This window comes from Chiloscyllium plagiosum, unplaced genomic scaffold (genome assembly GCF_037043375.1).
Source record: "Chiloscyllium plagiosum isolate Xiang-an unplaced genomic scaffold, Cpla_swu_hap1 HiC_scaffold_3, whole genome shotgun sequence".
Lineage (NCBI taxonomy): Eukaryota > Metazoa > Chordata > Chondrichthyes > Orectolobiformes > Hemiscylliidae > Chiloscyllium > Chiloscyllium plagiosum.
The window spans coordinates 160661028-160679321 of record NW_028270141.1 but is presented as its reverse complement, the minus strand read 5'-3'; the positions used below and the strand labels follow the sequence as shown (position 1 = coordinate 160679321).

At 44.9% G+C, this 18294-nt stretch overlaps 1 protein-coding gene across 4 annotated transcripts in view; it reads right to left on the bottom strand.

Moving 5' to 3' along the window:
- The window catches only part of LOC122552344 (phosphofurin acidic cluster sorting protein 2), a 772803-nt gene that overhangs the window by 399360 nt on the left and 355149 nt on the right, over positions 1–18294 (bottom strand). For 3 of the 4 annotated variants that reach the window (XM_087984748.1, XM_087984743.1, XM_087984737.1), the window contains 3 exons: positions 15320–15411; positions 13010–13090; positions 10538–10597 (listed from right to left, as the gene is read on the bottom strand). In XM_087984748.1, coding sequence (XP_087840874.1) covers positions 10538–10597; positions 13010–13090; positions 15320–15411 — 233 coding nt within the window. The remainder of the gene's footprint in view (positions 1–10537; positions 10598–13009; positions 13091–15319; positions 15412–18294) is intronic. The other variant, XM_087984739.1, reaches the window with a different exon arrangement.

Below are 18294 nucleotides of genomic sequence, written 5' to 3'. Positions count from 1 at the left end.
TAACAACAAACTATCCACCTGACTGTAAATACACGATGAACCTGGCTCCACCGCTTTCAGAGGCAGATGGTTCCAAAGTCCTACAACTGTGAGAGAAAATAAATCCCCACATATCTGCCCTAGAAGGGTGAGCCCTTGTTCTCAACCAGTGCCCCCGAGTACTGGGTTCACCCACAAGGGAAAATATTCTTTTCACATCCACCTTTGTCAAGGCCATTCAAAATAGAACATAAACCAGTCCCGAACAGGAACAGGCCCTTTGGTCCACCATGTCTAAACTAATCCCATATGGCTGCATGTATCCCGCTATTTCCTGCCTGTTCATGGGTCTGTCAAAATGCATCTTAAACATTGTTGTCGTATCTACTTCTACCATCTCCCCTGGCAACAGGTACCAGGCACCTATCGCCCTCTGTGTAAAAAAAACTTGCCTCACACATCTCTTTTAAACTCCTTCTCTCAGTTTAAACCTGTGCTCCCTAGTATTTGATATTTCCACCCTGGGAAAAAGAATGACTATCCACCCTATACACGCCACTCAGAATTTTATATATAGTTCTATCAGGTTGTCCTTCAGCCTCCGACACTTGTGAAAACAATCCAATTTTGTCCAATCTCTCTTGATAGCTAAGACACTCCAATCCAAACAAGATCCTTGTGGGCGGCACGGTGGCACAGTGGTTAGCACTGCTGCCTCACAGCGCCAGAGACCCGGGTTCAATTCCCGCCTCAGGCGACTGACTGTGTGGAGTTTGCACGTTCTCCCCGTGTCTGCGTGGGTTTCCTCTGGGTGCTCCGGTTTCCTCCCACAGTCCAAAGATGTGCAGGTCAGGTGAATTGGCCATGCTAAATTGCCCGTAGTGTCAGGTAAGGGGTAAATGTATGGGTGGGTTGCGCTTTGGCGGGGCGGTGTGGACTTGTTGGGCCGAAGGGCCTGTTTCCACACTGTAAGTAATCTAATCCTAGTAAACCTCTTCTGTCCGCTCTCCAAAATCTCCACATCCTTCCTGTAGTGTGCCAACCAGAACTGCACACAATGCTCCAAACATGGCCTGACTAAAGTCTTGTACAGCTGCAACGTGACTTGCCAACTTTTATACCCAACGCCCCAGTTGGCGAAGGCAGGCATGCCACACACCTTCTTTACCACCTTATCCACATGTGTTGTCACTTTCAGGGAGCCATAGACTTGCGCCCTAAGATCCCTCTGTATATCAATGCTCCTCAGGGTCCTATAACTTACTCTACATTTTCTTGTTACATTTGACCTCCCACAATGCATCAGCTCACACTTATGCAGATTAAATTCCATTTGCCATTTCTCCGCCCAACTTTCCAAATAATCTATATCCTGTCGTATCCTTTGACAACACTCCTCACTATCCACAATCCCATCAATTTTTTTGTGTCGTCTGCAAACTTACTAATCAGACCGCCCATATTTTCACCCAATCACTTAAATATATATATATTATATATATTTAAATATATATATATTATATATATTACAAACAACAGGTGTCCCAGCACTGATCCTTGTGGAATACCAGTGGTCACAGACTCCCAGTCAGAAAAGCCACCCTCCACAACTACCCTCTGTTTTCTATGACCAAGCCAATTTTGTGCCCAACTGACCACCTCACCATGGATTCCATGTGCCTTAATCTTCTGGATCTTGTCAAATGCTGGGATAAATCCCATTAAGCCCTGTCGACTTAACTACCTTCAGGTTTTTCAAGACATCTAATGCCTCGTCCTTCTTAGTATCGACATAGCCCTGAATATCAACATACCCTTTGCTAATTTTACTATCAGCCATGTTCTTCTCCTTGGTGACTACTGATACAAAAATTTCAATAAGGATCTCACTCATTTCTTCTGGCCCCACCCATAAATTCCCACTTTTGGCCTTGAGTGGAGCTGCCCTTTCCCTAGTTACCCTTTTGTGCCTAATGTACATATAAAATGCCCGGGGAGTCTCCTTAATCCTACATCTCAAGGACATTTCATGGCCCCTTTAGCAATCCTGTTTCCTTGTTTAATTTCTTTCCTGCTTCCTTTCTATTCCTCAAGGGTCTTGTCTGATTTCAGTTTCCTAAACCTGACTTATGCTTCCTTTGCCTTTTTGACTAAACTTTCAATATCTCTTGTCATCCAGGGTTCCTGAAACTTGCCTCCCTCATCTTTCATTCTCACAGGAACATGCTGGTCTTGAAGTCTGTTCAACCGACCTATAAAAGACTCCCACATATCAAATGTGAAGTTTCCCTCAAACAACCGCCCCAAATTTAATTTCTGCCTAATTGCTGTTGTAATTTGCCTTCCCCGAATTTAGTTCTTTCACCCGAGAACCAGACTTATCCTTATCTGTAACATACGGAACAATGATCATTATTCTCAATATGCCCCCTCCACTGAAATTTCAATTACCCAATACAAATTTAGTAGGTCCCTTCCCTTGTTGGACTGTTGACATGCTGTTTCCTGGATTCACCCAACAAATTCTGGCCTACTTAAGCCCCTGGCACTAAGGGAGTCCCAGTCAATATGGGGGAAGTTAAAGCCACCCATTACAGTAACCCTGTTGTTTTTACATCTTTCCATGACCTGCTTACATATTTGTTCCTCTATCTCCCGCTGCCTGTTGGTAGGCCTTTGGTATAACCGCATCAAAGTGATTGCACTTTTCTTGTTCCTGGAATCTACCGCGATAGCCTCGCTGGATGAGCCCTCCTTAATCAGTACTGCAACTCCACCACCCCTTTTATATCTCATTCTATCGCATCTGAAACATCGAAACTCTGGAACATTGAGCTGCTTGTTTTTCACTTAACCAAGGTTCTGTACTGGCTACCCCATTGTAGACCCATGTACTAATCCAGGTTCGAAGCTCATCTGCCTTACCTACTATAATCCTTGCATTAAAATAAATACACTTCAGACCACCAGTCCCACCGTGTTCATTAACCTGGCCCTGCCTGTTCTTCCTACTTTGAAGACTTGACTTAACGTTGACTTCAGTCACTCCACCTGCTGACTTACTGTTTTGGTTCCTACCCTCTGCCACACTAATTTAAACCTTCCCAAGTGGCATCAGAAAACCTCCCTGCCAGGGTATTGGTGCCCCTACAGTTTAGGTGTATTCCGTCCTTCTTATTCAGGTCCCTCCTGCCCTGAAAGACATCCCAATGATCCAGATACCAGAATCCCTCCCTCCTGCACCAGCTCTTTAGCCACATATTTAACTGGACTATTTTTTCTATTCCTGGCCTCACTGACAGGTGGCACAGGAAGTAATCCTGAGATTACAACCCTAGAAGTTCTGTTTTTCAACTTCCTACTTCACTCCCTGAACTCCCTATGCAGGACCTCATCTCTCTTCCCGCCGATGCCATTAGAACTAAGGTGGACTACAATCTCTGGCTGCTCACCCTCACCCTTCAGAATAACCTATGCTTACTCAAAGACATCCTTAACCCTGACAGCAGGGAGGCAACACACCACCCTGGAGTCTCACTCATTGTCATAGAAATGCCCTGACTATACATCCCCCAAACTGATCTTATACACTTCAATCAAGTCACCTCTCTCTGGGAGAATTATTAGCTGCTAATGGAGACCATTAGCGACTGACAATGGGCTGTACATGGTAGCAGCCCATGTGATGACAATGACTGGTGTGTAACGGTTGCAGTAAGGACCTGGGAAAGTGCTCAGGCCTTACAATTATCAAACTCAATACTGAGTCCAGAGGTTGCAGGGTTCTCAAACGGAAAATGAGATGCTGGGCTTCTTTCGGGAGTACTGCAGCAGAGATAGAGATGTTGGCTCGGGAACACGGGGTGTTGAAATGTCAGGCCACCGGAAGCTCAGGGTCATTGCTGCGGAGAGAATGTAGATATTTTGCAAAGTGGTCACCCAGTCTGTGCTTTGTCTCCCCAGTGGTGAGTACACCACATTGTGAGCAGCAAATGCAGTCTACTGGATTGTGGGAAGGACAGGTAAAGCACTGCTTCACCTGGAAGATATGTGTTTGGGCCCTTGGATACTGAAGAGGGAGGAGGTAAATTGGCTGGGATTACACCTTTGCTGATTGCAGGGGATGGTGCCGTGATGCTGTGGGGAGGTGTTAGGATTGGAGCAAGGGTGGACCAGTGTGTCCCAGATAGAATGGTCCCTGTGGAAAGCTGACAAAGAACGGGGAGGGGAATATGTGTCTGGTGGTGGCATCTCACAGGAGGTGACGGAAATGGCAGCTAAGGTCCCTCTAGATGTGGATGCTGATGGGATGGTAGGTAAGGACAAGGGGGATACTAGCGCTGTTGTGGGAGGTAAGCAGGGGGTAAGGGCAGAGATACTGGAGATGGGTCAGTTGAGGAAGAAGGTGGACATTTCGGAGGCTCCTTGTCGAAGCTGGCCTCATTGGAACAGATGCAACAGAGATGGAGGAACCGGGAGAATGGAACAGAGCCTTTCCAGGCAACTGGGTGTGAGGATGTATAGTCCAGGCAGCTGTGGGAGTCGGTGGGTTTATAGTGGATACTGGTGGCTAGACTATCCCCAGAAAGGGAAACAGGGATGTCGAGGAAGGGAAGGGAGGAATCAGAGATGGACCAGGTGAAGGTGAGACAGGGTTAGAAATTGGAAGTGAAATCGATGAATTTTTCCAATTTCAGAGAAGAGAGGGAAGCAGCATCACTGTTCCTATCGATATACTGGAGAAAGAGTTGCAGGTGGGGGCTGGAACACGACGGACAAGGAATGTTCCATTAATCCCTCAAAGACAAGGGCATAACTGGGGCCCATGCGGTAACCCATGGTCAGCCCTTTGATCTGGAGAAGGTGAAGAGTTAAAAGAGAAGTTGTTTAGGTGAGTAAGAGCTTGGCCAGGCGGATGAGGGTAGTGGTGGATGGGGACAGTTCAAACCTTTTTTCTGATGAGAAGCAGAGAGCCCTGAGACCAGCCTGATGGGGAATGGTCAAGTAAAGGGATTGCACATTCATGGTGAAGAGGAGGCAGCTGGGACCTGCAAACTGGAAATTCTGAAACTGATTCTTGCATCAGAGGAATGGCGGATGTAAGTGGGAAGGGATTGGACAAGGGGAGAAATAATCAAGTTGAGGTAGAAAGAGATGAGTTCTATGAGGCAGGAGCAGGTAGAAACAATGGGCAGTCCTGTTTGTGTATTTTGAGAAGGAGGTAGAAGAGAGATGTGCAAGGTTGGGGGACTATCAGCTTGGAGGCAGTGGTGAGGAGGTTACTAGATGAAATGAGGTGAGTGAGCGTTGTGGACACAATAGCCTGATGTTCCATGGTGGGGTTATGGTCCAGGGGAAGGTAGGAGGGGGTATCTGAGAGCTGGCGCTCAGCTTTCACAATATAGAGGTCAGTACACCAGACGGCAACAGCACCACCCTTGGCGGCAAACTTAATAACTAAGTCAGGGTTAGATCTGAGAATACGGAGTGCAATCAGTTCAGAGGGAGACAAGTTTGAATGGATGAGGGGCAGAGAAATAGAGGCGATCAATATCACGTTGACTGTTCTCGATGAACAGATAGAGTGTAGGCAAATGGCCAGAGGGAGATTGTTGGAGGTTGGTGAAGGGTTCTTTGTGACAGGGAGAGGACTCTTGTCCAAAGGAATGGCTTCAAAGGTGAAGATGGCTGAAGGAAAGCTCAACATCATATAGTGTCCGAAATGAGTTTTTTTTTGTGGTAAGGATTGACGATGGTTAAAACTAAGACCTCTGCTGAGTACACAATATTCAGCATCAGACAACGGAAAGTCAGAAGGGATTGCCATCAGTTTGTTCAGTATCACTTCCATGGTGAGGGAGGGGGAAAAAAGAGGAGGGGGTGTAGCACTACTAATCAGAGAGGGTATCACAGCTACAGAAGCTTCCATTGTCGAGGAAGATCTGCCTACCGAGTCAGTATGGGTGGAAATTAGGAACAGCAAGGGAGCAGTCACCTCTTTAGGGATTTACTACAGGCCCCCCAAAAGCAGCAGGGAGATGGAAGAAAGCATAGGTTGGCAGATTTTGGAAAAGTGTGGACGTAGTAGGGTTGTTGTAATGGGTGACTTTAACTTTCCCAATATTGATTGGAACCTCCTTCGAGCAGAAGATTTGAATGGAGCTGTTTTTGTAAGGTGTATTCAGGAGGGTTTCCTAACTCAGTACGTTGACAGGCCGACGAGGGGAGAGGCCATTCTAGACTTAGTGCTCGGAAATGAGCCGGGGCAGGTATCAGATCTTGTGGCGGGAGAGCATTTTGGTGAGAGTGACCACAACTGCCTCACATTCTACATAGCTATGGAGAAGGAGAGGATTAGGCAAAATGGGAGGATATTTAATTGGGGAAGAGGAAACTATGATGCGATTAGACATGAGTTAGGAAGCATGGATTGGGAGCAATTGTTCCATGGTAAAGGCACTATAAACATGTGGAGACTGTTTAAGGAACAGTTGTTGCAAGTGATGAATAAATATGTCCCTCTGAGACAGGCAAGAAGGGGTAAGATAAAGAAACCTTGGATGACGAGAGCGGTGGAGCTTCTCGTCAAAAGGAAGAAGGTAGCTTACATAAGGTGGAGGAAGCTAGGGTCAGGCTCAGCTCTAGAGGATTACAGGCAGGCAAGGAAGGAGCTTAAAAATGGTCTGAGGAAAGCCAGGAGGGGGCACGAGAAAGGCTTGGCAGAACGGATGAGGGAGAACACAAAGGCATTTTACACTTATGTGAGGAATAAGAAAATGGTCAAAGAAAGAGTAGGGCTGATCAGGGATAGCATAGGGAATTTGTGTGTGGAGTCTGAGGAGGTAGGGGAAGCATTAAATGAGTTTTTTGCTTCTGTCTTTATGAAAGAAACGAACTTTGTAGTGAATGAAATTTTGAAGAGCAGGTGTGCATGCTGAAATGGATAGAGATAGAGGAAGCTGATGTGAAAATTTTGTCAAATATGAAAATTGACAAGTCGCCAGGCCCAGACCAGATTTGTCCTCGGCTGCTTTGAGAAACGAGAAATGCAATTGCTTCGCCACTTGCGAAGATCTTTGCATCCTCGCTCTCCACTGGAGTCGTACCTGAGGACTGGAGAGAGGCAAATGTAATTCCTCTCTTCAAGAAAGGAAATAGGGAAATCCCTGACAATTACAGACCAGTAAGTCTCATGTCTGTCGTCTGCAAGATGTTAGAAAGGATTCTGAGGGATAGGATTTATGACCTTCTGGAAGAGCATGGCTTGATTAAATGCAGTCAACACGGCTTTGTGAGGGGCAGGTCATGCCTCACAAACCTTATCGAGTTCTTTGAGGATGTGACTAGAAATGTTGATGAGGGTCGAGCTGTGGATGTGGTGTATATGGACTTCAGCAAGGCATTTGAAAAGGTTCCCCATGGTAGGCTCATTCAGAAGGTCAGGAGGAATGGGATTCAGGGGAACATAGCTGTGTGCATACAGAATTGGCTGGCCAACAGAAGACAGCGAGTGGTAGTAGAAGGAAAATATTCTGCCTGGAAGTCTGTGGTGAGTGGTGTTCCACAGGGCTCTGTCCTTGGGCCTCTACTGTTTGTAATTTTTATTAATGACTTGGATGAGGGGATTGAAGGATGGGTCAGCAAGTTTGCAGATGACACAAAGGTTGATGGTGTCGTTGACAGTAAAGAGGGCTGTTGTAGGCTGCCGCAGGATATTGACAGGATGCAGAGATGGGCTGAGAGGTGACAGATGGAGTTCAACCTGGATAAATGCGAGGCATTTTGGAAGGTCGAATTTGAAAGCTGAGTACAGGATTAAGGATAGGATTCTTGGCAGTGTGGAGGAACAGAGGGATCTTGGTGTGCAGGTACATAGATCCCTTAAAATGGCCACCCAAGTGGACAGGGTTGTTAAGAAAGCATATGGTGTTTTGGCTTTCATTAACAGGGGGATTGAGTTTAAGAGTCGTGAGATCTTGTTGCAGCTCTATAAAACTTTGGTTAGACCGCACTTGGAATACTGTGTTCAGTTCTGGTCGCCCTATTATAAGAAAGATGTGGATGCTTTGGAGAGGGTTCAGAGGAGGTTTACCAGGATGCTGCCTGGACTGGAGGGCTTATCTTATGGAGAGAGGTTGACTGAGCTCGGACCTTTTTCATTGGAGAAAAGGAGGAGGAGAGGGTACCTAATTGAGGTATACAAGATAATGAGAGGCATAGATAGAGTCGATAGCCAGGACTATTTCCCAGGGCAGAAATGACTAACACGAGGGGTCATAGTTTTAAGCTGATTGGAGGAAAGTATAGAGGGGATGTCAGAGGCAGGTTCTTTACACAGAGAGTTGTGAGAGCATGGAATGCGTTGCCAGCAGCAGTTGTGGAGGCAGGGTCATTGGGGGACATTTAAAACACTCCTGGACATGCATATGATCACAGAAATTTGAAGGTACCTACATCGTGGGCTGAAGGGCCTGTTCTGTGCTGTACTGTTCTATGTTCTATGTTCTAATTCCACCAAGTTCCTCTTTTCCTGACTTACAGCACAGGTTATGCTAGAACTGGAGAGAACACTAGTTTGACCACAGCAGGAGTATTGTGTACAATTTTGGTCAACAAGGGAAGATGTTGGAAAGGCTGAGGTTGTTTTGCTTGGGACACAGGAGGTATTTAAAATAATGCAGGGCTAAATAGATTGGATTAGATGAATGTATAACTAGGTAAATAAGAAGACATAGATTTAAAGTAATTGGCAGAATGAACAGAAGGTCACGGAAGGGAAATTATTTTGTCCAGATGGCAATGGAGATCAGGAACTCACTGTCTGAAAGGATTGTAGAGATGAAAACACTTACCAAATTTTAAAAACATGTGTGCATAGACCTGAAGTGCTACAAAGGTATCAACCAAGAATAGGAACAAAGCTGGATATATGCCTGGTGACTGGCAAGAAGAGTCCAGACACAATGACCTCCTCTTGTACTGTAAATGTTCTGTTAGCACACCACAGTGAACAGCTTTCAATGTTAACTTGGACTGGGAGTGGCGGGTAAATCCTCTTCATAATTTTAAAATACCCTATTAAGACACCTGAAGCACACCATTTTACCAAAGGATATGAATCTTACTCCTCAACCCTTCCTCAGAACTGAAAGACTTGATGTCCATAAACACTGCTGACGCTGGAATTTTCTATCAGAAAGAGGTCATTCTAAGCATCATGTGAGAGTCAGCTGACTGGTACAATCATCCATTTTCCTACTCTCCCATTGTCCTTATCACATGTGCTTCAAATATTAACTCATTTTCTTTTCCAAAAGCACAACATTTTGTCTCTACCTCTTGCTGTGGTCAATCATTTCATACTCCAATAATCCTTTGTGTAAAGATACTTCTAAGCTTTCCTCTTCAACAGAAACTTACCCCTTAAATTGTGCATTTAACCCCAGGTGCTTAACCACAAGGATTGCAATAAAATCGATGTTGGTATTTCTTTTGGACACTGAGACACAGGAGGGGAAAGTAAGAAAGGTGATTGAAAGATTGGTCAAGTAGCATTTTAAAAGCAGAGACAGAGGCAAAGGGAGGCATCTACAGATGTTTGGACTGAGGCCAGTGGTTGAGTAATTGATACAATGTAGAAACCTCTCCTCAATATTAGAAACCATCTTATTAAATCTGCCTTCCCCATCCTGCTGTTGTGGGAACAGTCCCAGTTTCATCTGGTAAAAGCAAACTGAACCTGCTTACAACAATCAAGATGCAGCAAAGCTACATTCATGCAGACATTTGAACCTCAGGGGTTAATAACCAAACTGTCTTAGAACAGGTTTTCTTAGAAAAACAGGAAAACAGCAGAGTACAGTGAAGGATGGATTATGTTTCTTCCAAATATCCAAGTATTATCTGCAAGGAATATCTTTACAGGCAACTAAACTCCTGGGAGAAAGTGAGGACTGCAGATGCTGGAGACCAGAGATGAAAAGTGTAGGGCTGGAAAAGCTCAACAGGCCAGGCAGCATCTGGGGAGCAGGAGGATCAATGTTTCGGGCATAAGCCCTTCTTCAGGAATCCTGAAGAAGGGCTTATGCCCGAAACATCGATTCTCCTGCTCCTCGGATGCTGCCTGGCCTGCTGAGCCTTTCCAGCACCACACTTTTCAACTAAACATCTGGGACAATACTGACCATGTGTAATTAATGTACATTAGTGATTAATCAAATAAATATTGGCAGATGGATCAATTAACCACGATATAAAGTTAATGCTTAGGCAAATGGTCTCTCAATAAAAATGGCTTTTCCTAAAAGGATCTGAGAGCAGTTAAATCATGAGGTCTTATTTGTAAAATTTGTTGCTGAAGTTGTCAAACAAATGTGTGAAGAAGGATGGCTTTCCAGTCTTAGATACAAAGCTCACAGGAAAGAAACACCCACAGAGACTGCTTTGATCAACTATTCCATACACTTCAACATCAAGTGCTTTGTGCTTACGCATGGTACATCTTTGTGAACTGTAGAAGGAAGGAGGTTGACCCAACAATTGATCCAGTACTACGTACCTCATCAGTTACTTTGAATCTCTTCAGCAAGGCAACGAATTTCTGTTTAAAGTTTGGTTGCTAAGTGGGGAGAAGAGAAAAGGAAAGGGTGTGAACTGAGGCTGTGATTGTCTGTAGGATATAGCAAGTAGGATATAGCTGGCTTGTAGACACTATGGGCTTCAGCACCAAGGTTTGGCACCTCCAAGTGACAGGTCATAGGGATAACTTCACTTTTCTAATTTCAGCCAAGTCTCTCGACCACTGGGACTCAATAGTAGGGAAGAGTGGAGGGAGCCTCACCCACGTAAGGAGGGTTCAATACTGATTCACACACTTTGCTTGATCAAAATAAATTGATCCAGGGAGATCAAAAGAGTGGACATGCCCCAAATAGAGAAAGAGTTTTTTTTGCCGCTGGTACTAACAGAGATGATATTCCCCTGTTCCCTGAAACCTTTCAAGCTGTACAGCTGTTCATTTGTACTGGATATACCGAATCCAGGTGTAAGTTTCATACATCCATTCACCATGCCTGAGCAGTGCAATGGGGAGAATCTGGAGATTTGCAATGGGTGACTGGTATAGATTGCTGGAGAGGACGGTGATATCTTTGATCTTTGGACAGCACAGGTGAAAGTACTCTTCCCAATCTTTCCTCAGGACCAGGTCCACTCAGTGAGGTGTGTGTGTGTGTGTCTCTAGAGATGTACAGCATTGAAACAGACCCTTCGGTCCAACCTGTCCACACCGACCAGATAGCCCAACCCAATCTAGTCCCACCTGCCAGCACCCAGCTCATATCCCTCCAAACCCTTCCTATTCATATACCCATCCAAATGCCTCTTAAATGTTGCAATTGTACCAACCTCCACCACATCCTCTGGCAGCTCATTCCATACACACGCCACCCTCTGTGTGAAAAAGTTGCCCCTTAGGTCTCTTTTATATATTTCCCCTCTCACCCTAAACCTATGCCCTCTAGTTCTGGACTCCCCCACCCCAGGGAAAAGACTTAGCCTATTTACCCTATCCATGCCCCTCATGGTTTTGTCAACCTCTATAAGGTCACCCCTCAGCCTCCGACACTCCAGGGAAAACAGCCCCAGCCTGTTCAGCCTCTCCCTGTAGCTCAAATCCTCCAACCCTGGCAACATCCTTGTAAATCTTTTCTGAACCCTTTCAAGTTTCACAACATCTTTCCGATAGGAAGGAGACTAGAACTGCATGCAATATTCGAACAGTGGCCTAACCAATGTCCTGTACAGCCGCAACATGACCTCCCAACTCCTGTACTCAATACTCTGACCAATAAAAGAAAGCAGACGACACGCCTTCTTTACTATCCTATCTACCTGCGACTCCACTTTCAAGGAGCTATGAACCTGCACTCCAAGGTCTCTTTGTTCAGCAACACTCCCTCGGACCTTACCGTTAAGTGTATAAGTCCTGCTAAGATTTGCTTTCCCAAAATGCAGCATCTCGCATTTATCTAAATTAAACTCCATTCGCCACTTCTCTGCCCACTGGCTCATCTGGTCCAGATCCTGTTGTAATCTGAGGTAACCCTCCTCGCTGTCCACTACACCTCCAATTTTGGTATCATCTCCAAACTTACTAACTGTACCTCTTATACTCGCATCCAAATCATTGATGTAAATGACAAAAAGTAGAGGGCCCAGCACCGATCCTTGTGGCACTCCACTTGCCATTGGAAGGTGAGTGGCATTGAACGGGTTGAGAGTTTGCAATCTCGCTTCATCCTGATGAGGTGGTGGTGGTGATGAACGGCCATCAGTGACTTGTTTTGGTGGCCTTTCTAGCCCAAGCACTGAGCTACCTGTAAAGTGGAGGCCAAGTGTGGGGTTGTGTGTGATGAGGTGGGCTGGGCTGGCTGTGTGGGGAGGTAATGTGTATTTGTCTGTTAACGTGATCAAAAACTGACCTGACATTTCTGTGTGCTCTCCCCTTCCTTTGCCTTCCTTCGTGGCCACCACATAAGGTCAGTTACTCAGGGTCTTTCTGCCTTTACTGCAGCACTTCCATGAACAATAGCCATATCTTGGGTTTCTCAGATTCCACTGCTCAGGTTTGATTGGCAGGCTAGTTTCCACATCCTTAACCATCACCCTGACCCTGGTGGATCCAATGATGCCAGTCAAAGGCATGTGGGAATATTATACTGCGCAAGAGCCATTACCCAGGGAAGAAGACCAATTCCTGCCTTTCCTCATGCAAATTGATCACTGTTTCTTCCACGTTGTGCTGCTTTGGTGAAAATGTTCCAGCTATGAGTTACCTTTCCTTTTAGGGAATGTCTATCACAAAAGTTGACAGCTTCAGACTGAATGACATGTGCATAAATTTCTGATCAATGACCTGGCACAGCCCAAAACAAATAAGAGCAGAGTTATAGGTGACTCCATCCAAACCCAGAGCTGCCCATTCCCAGTGATTTACTAGCAGTGCAAGTCCAGCTTTAACTATCATTACCCGTGTCATTGAGGTAGTCCGGATCATTTTCCGTCGGGTCTTCTTGGTTTTTCTCAACTCATCATCTTCATCATAAAGATCCTAAACACAAAACAATGTCGTTCTTATATAGAATTACACTAAGATTGCTGCATATCAATCGGTCATTTGGCCCCACCGGACCACGCTTGTCCAATATTTATATTACACTCAAACTTCCTCCCATCCTTCCTTACTTAAATCACTCAGTATAATTCTCTAGTCACTTGTCATTCAAGTCTTGATCCACCTTCTCCTTAAATGCATCTACTCCTACCCTCCACGGTGATAGTGAGTTGCACATTCTCATTGAGTAAAGAAAAGATTTTGAAGTTTTTCACAAAATAAAATCTTCTGCAGTAGATTATTAGCCAATAGCTAAACATTCAGATCAAGGATGAGTTCAACCTTGAGGAAATGACAGTATCAAAGTAATCCACACTTTCATCAATTACAGCACAGAAACACATACTCGTGTGTGCCCATGCCCACCTCTGAGAGTGATCTTATTAGAGTCTCCCTCTCTTTGCTCTTTACCATGTAAATATTCCCCCTTCAAGTATTTCTGCAACTCCTTTAGAAAATGATTGATGAATCTGCTTCCATTATCCTTACAGAGAGTGTGTATAGAAAGATTTGTCAGATGACCTCTGATCATATTCCCATTGTCTAAAGTCTGTTTCCTCTGGCTACAAACCCTCCTATCACTGAAAACAATTCCTCCTTACTTGTCTTGATTTTTAAAAGCGGAGGTCGATTAAATGAGTAATTGGGGACAGAGGGTAGTCAATGCAGTTTCAAAAAACAAGTGACATTACAGAAGTAAAGAAGCAATCAGGAATCCTACTTCAGGCATGGCAGCTCATGCCAAATACATAACAAGTGTGTTGCTTAAACCAGAACAGAGAAATAATTACCAAGTGAATGAATCATCGCTGCTGAGGGACCGGTTACAGTTTACAGCCCAAATAAGACTTTGATAAACAAATACACAGAATGCAAGGAATAAATTAAGTGGGCACAAATTAAAATTGGAGAATACAATATATTAGCCACTGCTGAGACATGGCTACAGGATGGTCAGGTCTGGGAACTAAATATACCACATATAAGGTTCACAGGACTGACAGAGTAAACAGTAGAGGAGGTTCAGCAAATTTAAGAGATTTGAAATAAAATCACTTCAAATAAGGGAGAAGATAATGAGAGTAAAATATCCAATGGTGCAGGAAATGGTAGGCCCCTGAGAAGTGTTATCGAACAGAGAGATCTAAGGGTGCAGATAAAGTGGAGTCACAGGGTGGTGAAGAAGGTGTTTGGCATGCTTGCGTTCAGGAGTACAGGTGTTGAGATGTTATGTTACTGTTGTACAAGACATTGGTGAGGCCACATTTGGAATACTGAACACAATCTGATTGCCTTGCTATAGGAAGGATATTATTAAACTGGAAAGGGGGCAAAAAGATGCACCAAGACTTGACAGTTTGAGTTATAAGGAGAGGCTGTATAGGCTGGGACATTATTGACTTGAGCATAGGAGACTGAGGAGTAACATCCTGGAGATTTGTAAGATTAGGAAGAGCATGGATAGCTAAGGTCTTTTCACTGAGGTGGGGAGTCCTAAACTAGAGAACATAGGTTTGAGGTGGGAGAGGCAAGATTTAAAAGGGACTGAAGGGTAACTTTTCATGCAGAGGGTGGTGCGTATATGGAATAAGCTGCCAGAGGAAGTGATATAGGCTGGTACAATAACAATATTTAAAAGACATTGGGCACAAATACATGAATTAGAAAAGGTTTCGAGGAATATGAGTCAAATGCAGGCATGTGGGAATGGTTCAGTTTGGGAAACTTGGTTGGCATGGATGAGTTGGACTGGAAGGTCTGTTTCTGTGCTGCATGACTCCACGCCTCTATAATTCTGCCAGTTATGGAACGAGCAGCCAGTTTGTAAAATTGTACCAAGTGGCTGCCTCTTTTTCCAGAAAACTGGCTATGAGTGAAGGTGGAATAACTTTAATGGAGCTACTCAACACGAGGCAGGATGGGAGTCTGGTTGATCAACCCTGGTGTCCAAGCAGGGGAAATAGTGAGACGAGGGGAGAGGAATTCCCTGCTCAGAAATCAGCCATAGCTGATAGCTTTGGGAGCCTATTATGAACAGGCAGGCAGCAGTTATCATGATGGAAAGGTGTTGTTTCCTGGAACTGGTTCCCTGGCTGGGACCCATGAGATTGTGATGAGAATGTTTCTCCACTGACAACACACATGCAACGAGAGAATTCTCCACACCTGGCTGGGAACTGCATCATCACTGCCTTCCTGCTCCGAGGAAAAACTGTCGTCTTCATCCTCAGAGTAATTATCAATGTCTGGAGAACGATCTGCAATAGGTTGAAGAAGATCTTCTTCAGAAAGGAGCAAGAAATAAGCTGGTTATCACCTAATGCACAATATAACAACAGGATGACTGACAGGGAAGAAAGGGAAACTCCATCTGACATGTAGAGCAGGTGGTGGGTATATTACTCCCTCTCAGTGCGGGGTAAATTATACACTCTCAGTGCTGGGTAAATTACTCCCTCTTAGTGCGGGCTGAATTATACACTCTCAGTGCTGGATAAATTACTCCCTCTCAGTGCGGGGTAAATTATACACTCTCAGTGCTGGGTAAATTACTCCCTCTCAGTGCGGGGTAAATTATACACTCTCAGTGCTGGGTAAATTACTCCCTCTTAGTGCGGGCTGAATTATACACTCTCAGTGCTGGATAAATTACTCCCTCTCAGTGCGGGGTAAATTATACACTCTCAGTGCTGGGTAAATTACTCCCTCTCAGTGCTGGGTGAATTATACACTCTCAGTGCTGGATAAATTACTCCCTCTTAGTGCGGGCTGAATTATACACTCTCAGTGCTGGATAAATTACTCCCTCTCAGTGCGGGGTAAATTATACACTCTCAGTGCTGGGTAAATTACTCCCTCTCAGTGCTGGGTGAATTATACACTCTCAGTGCTGGGTAAATTACTCCCTCTCAGTGCTGGGTGAATTATACACTCTCAGTGCTGGGTAAATTACTCCCTCTCAGTGCTGGGTAAATTACTCCCTCTCAGTGCGGGGTGAATTACTCTTTCTCAGTGCGGGGTGAATTACTCCCTCACCGTGTTGGATAAATTACTCCCTCTCAGTGCGCGGTAAATTACTCCTTCTCAGTGCGGGGTGAATTACTCTTTCTCAGTGCGGGGTGAATTACTCTTTCTCAGTGCTGGGTGAATTACTCTTTCTCACTACTCAGTGACTTACTGTCTCATCACTGCGTGAATTACTATCTCTCAGTTCGTGGTGAATTACCAGTTCTCAGTGCTGGGTGATTACTCTCTCTGAGCACTGAGTGAATTACTCTCTCTCAGCGCTGGGTGAATTACTCTCTCTCAGAGATGGGTGAATTATCTCTCAGCGCTGGGTGAATTACTCTCTCTCAGCGCTGGGTGAATTACTCTCTCATTGCGGGGTGAATTACTCTCTCTCAGCACTGGATGAATTACTCTCTCTCAGTGCTGGGTGAACTGCTCTCTCAGTACTGGATGAATTACTCTCAGTACTTGGTGAATTATTGTCTAATCACTGGGTTAATTATTGTCTCTCAGTGCTGGGTGAATTACTCTCTCAGAGATGGGTGAATTACTCTCTCTCAGAGATGGGTGAATTATCTCTCAGTGCTGGGTGAGTTACACTCTCTCAGTACGAGGTGAATTACCATCTCACCACTGGGTGAATTACTCTCTTTCCATGCTGCGTGAAATACTCCCACACAGTGCTGGGTGAATTACTCTCTCTCTGTGCTGGGTGAATTACTCTCTCTCAATGCTGGGTGAATTAGACTCTCTCAGTGCGAGGTGAATTACCCTCTCTCAATAGTAGGCGAAATACCATCTCATTGCTGGGTGGATTACTCTCTCAGTGCTGGGTGTCTTACTCTCTCTCAGTACTGGGTGAATTACTCTCTCTCTCTGCGCTGGGTGAATTACTCTCTCTCTGTGCTGGGTGAATTAGTCTCTCAGTACTGGGTGAATTACCATCTCTCATTGCTGGGTGAATTACTCTCTCTCAGTACTCAGTGAATTACTGTCTCACAACTGGATGCATTACTTTCTCTCAGTGCTGGGTGACTTACCATCTCTCAGTGCTGGGTGAATTACCCCCTCATTGCTGGGTGGATAACTCTCTCAGTGCTGGGTGAACTACTCTCTCTCAGTACTGGGTGAATTACTCTCTCTCTCTTTGCGCTGGGTGAATTACTCTCTCTCAGTACTGGGTGAATTACTCTCAGTGCAGTGTGAATTACTCTCTCTCTGTGCTGGGTGAATTGCTCTCTCTTAGTGCTAGGTGAATTAGTCTCTCAGTACTGGGTGAATTGCTTTCTCTCAGTGCTGGGTGAATTACCATCTCTCAGTACTTGGTGATTTACTCTCTCACAGTATCCAGTGAATTACTGTCTTACGACTGGATGCATTATTTTCTCTCAGTACTGGGTGATTTACCATCTCTCAGCGCTGGGTGAATTACATTCTCTCAGTGCTGGGAGATTTACCGTCTTTCGGTGTTGGGTGAATTAGCCCCTCATTACTGGGTGAATTACTTTCTCAATGCTTCGTGAATTACTCTCTCTCTGTGCTGGGTGAATTACTCTCTCAGTGCTGGGTGAATTACTCTCTCTCTGTGCTGGGTGAATTACTCTCTCTCAGTGCTGGGTGAATTAGTCTCTCTCAGTGCGAGACGAATTACCCTCTCTCAGTGCTGGGTGAATTACTCTCTCTCAGTACTGGGTGATTTACCATCTCTCAGCACTGGGTGAATTACTCTGTCTCAGTGCTGGGTGAATTACCCTCTCTCAGTACTCAGTGAATTACTGTCTCACGACTGGATGCATTACTATCTCTCACTGCTGGGTCTCAGTGCTGTGTGAATTACACTCTCATTGCTGGGTGGATTACTCTCTCAGTGCTGGGTGAATTACTCTCTCTCTATGCTGGGTGAATTACTCTCTCTCAGTGCTGGGTGAATTAGTCTCTCAGTACTGGGTGAATTACTCTCTCAATACTAGGTGAAATACCATCTCATCACTGGGTGAATTATTGTCTCTCTGGGTGAATTACTGCATTTCAATGCTGGAAGAATTACTGTCTCATCACTGGTTGAGTTACACTCTCAGTGCAGAGTGAATTACTCTCTCAGTGCTGGGTGAATTACTCTCTCTCAGTGCTGG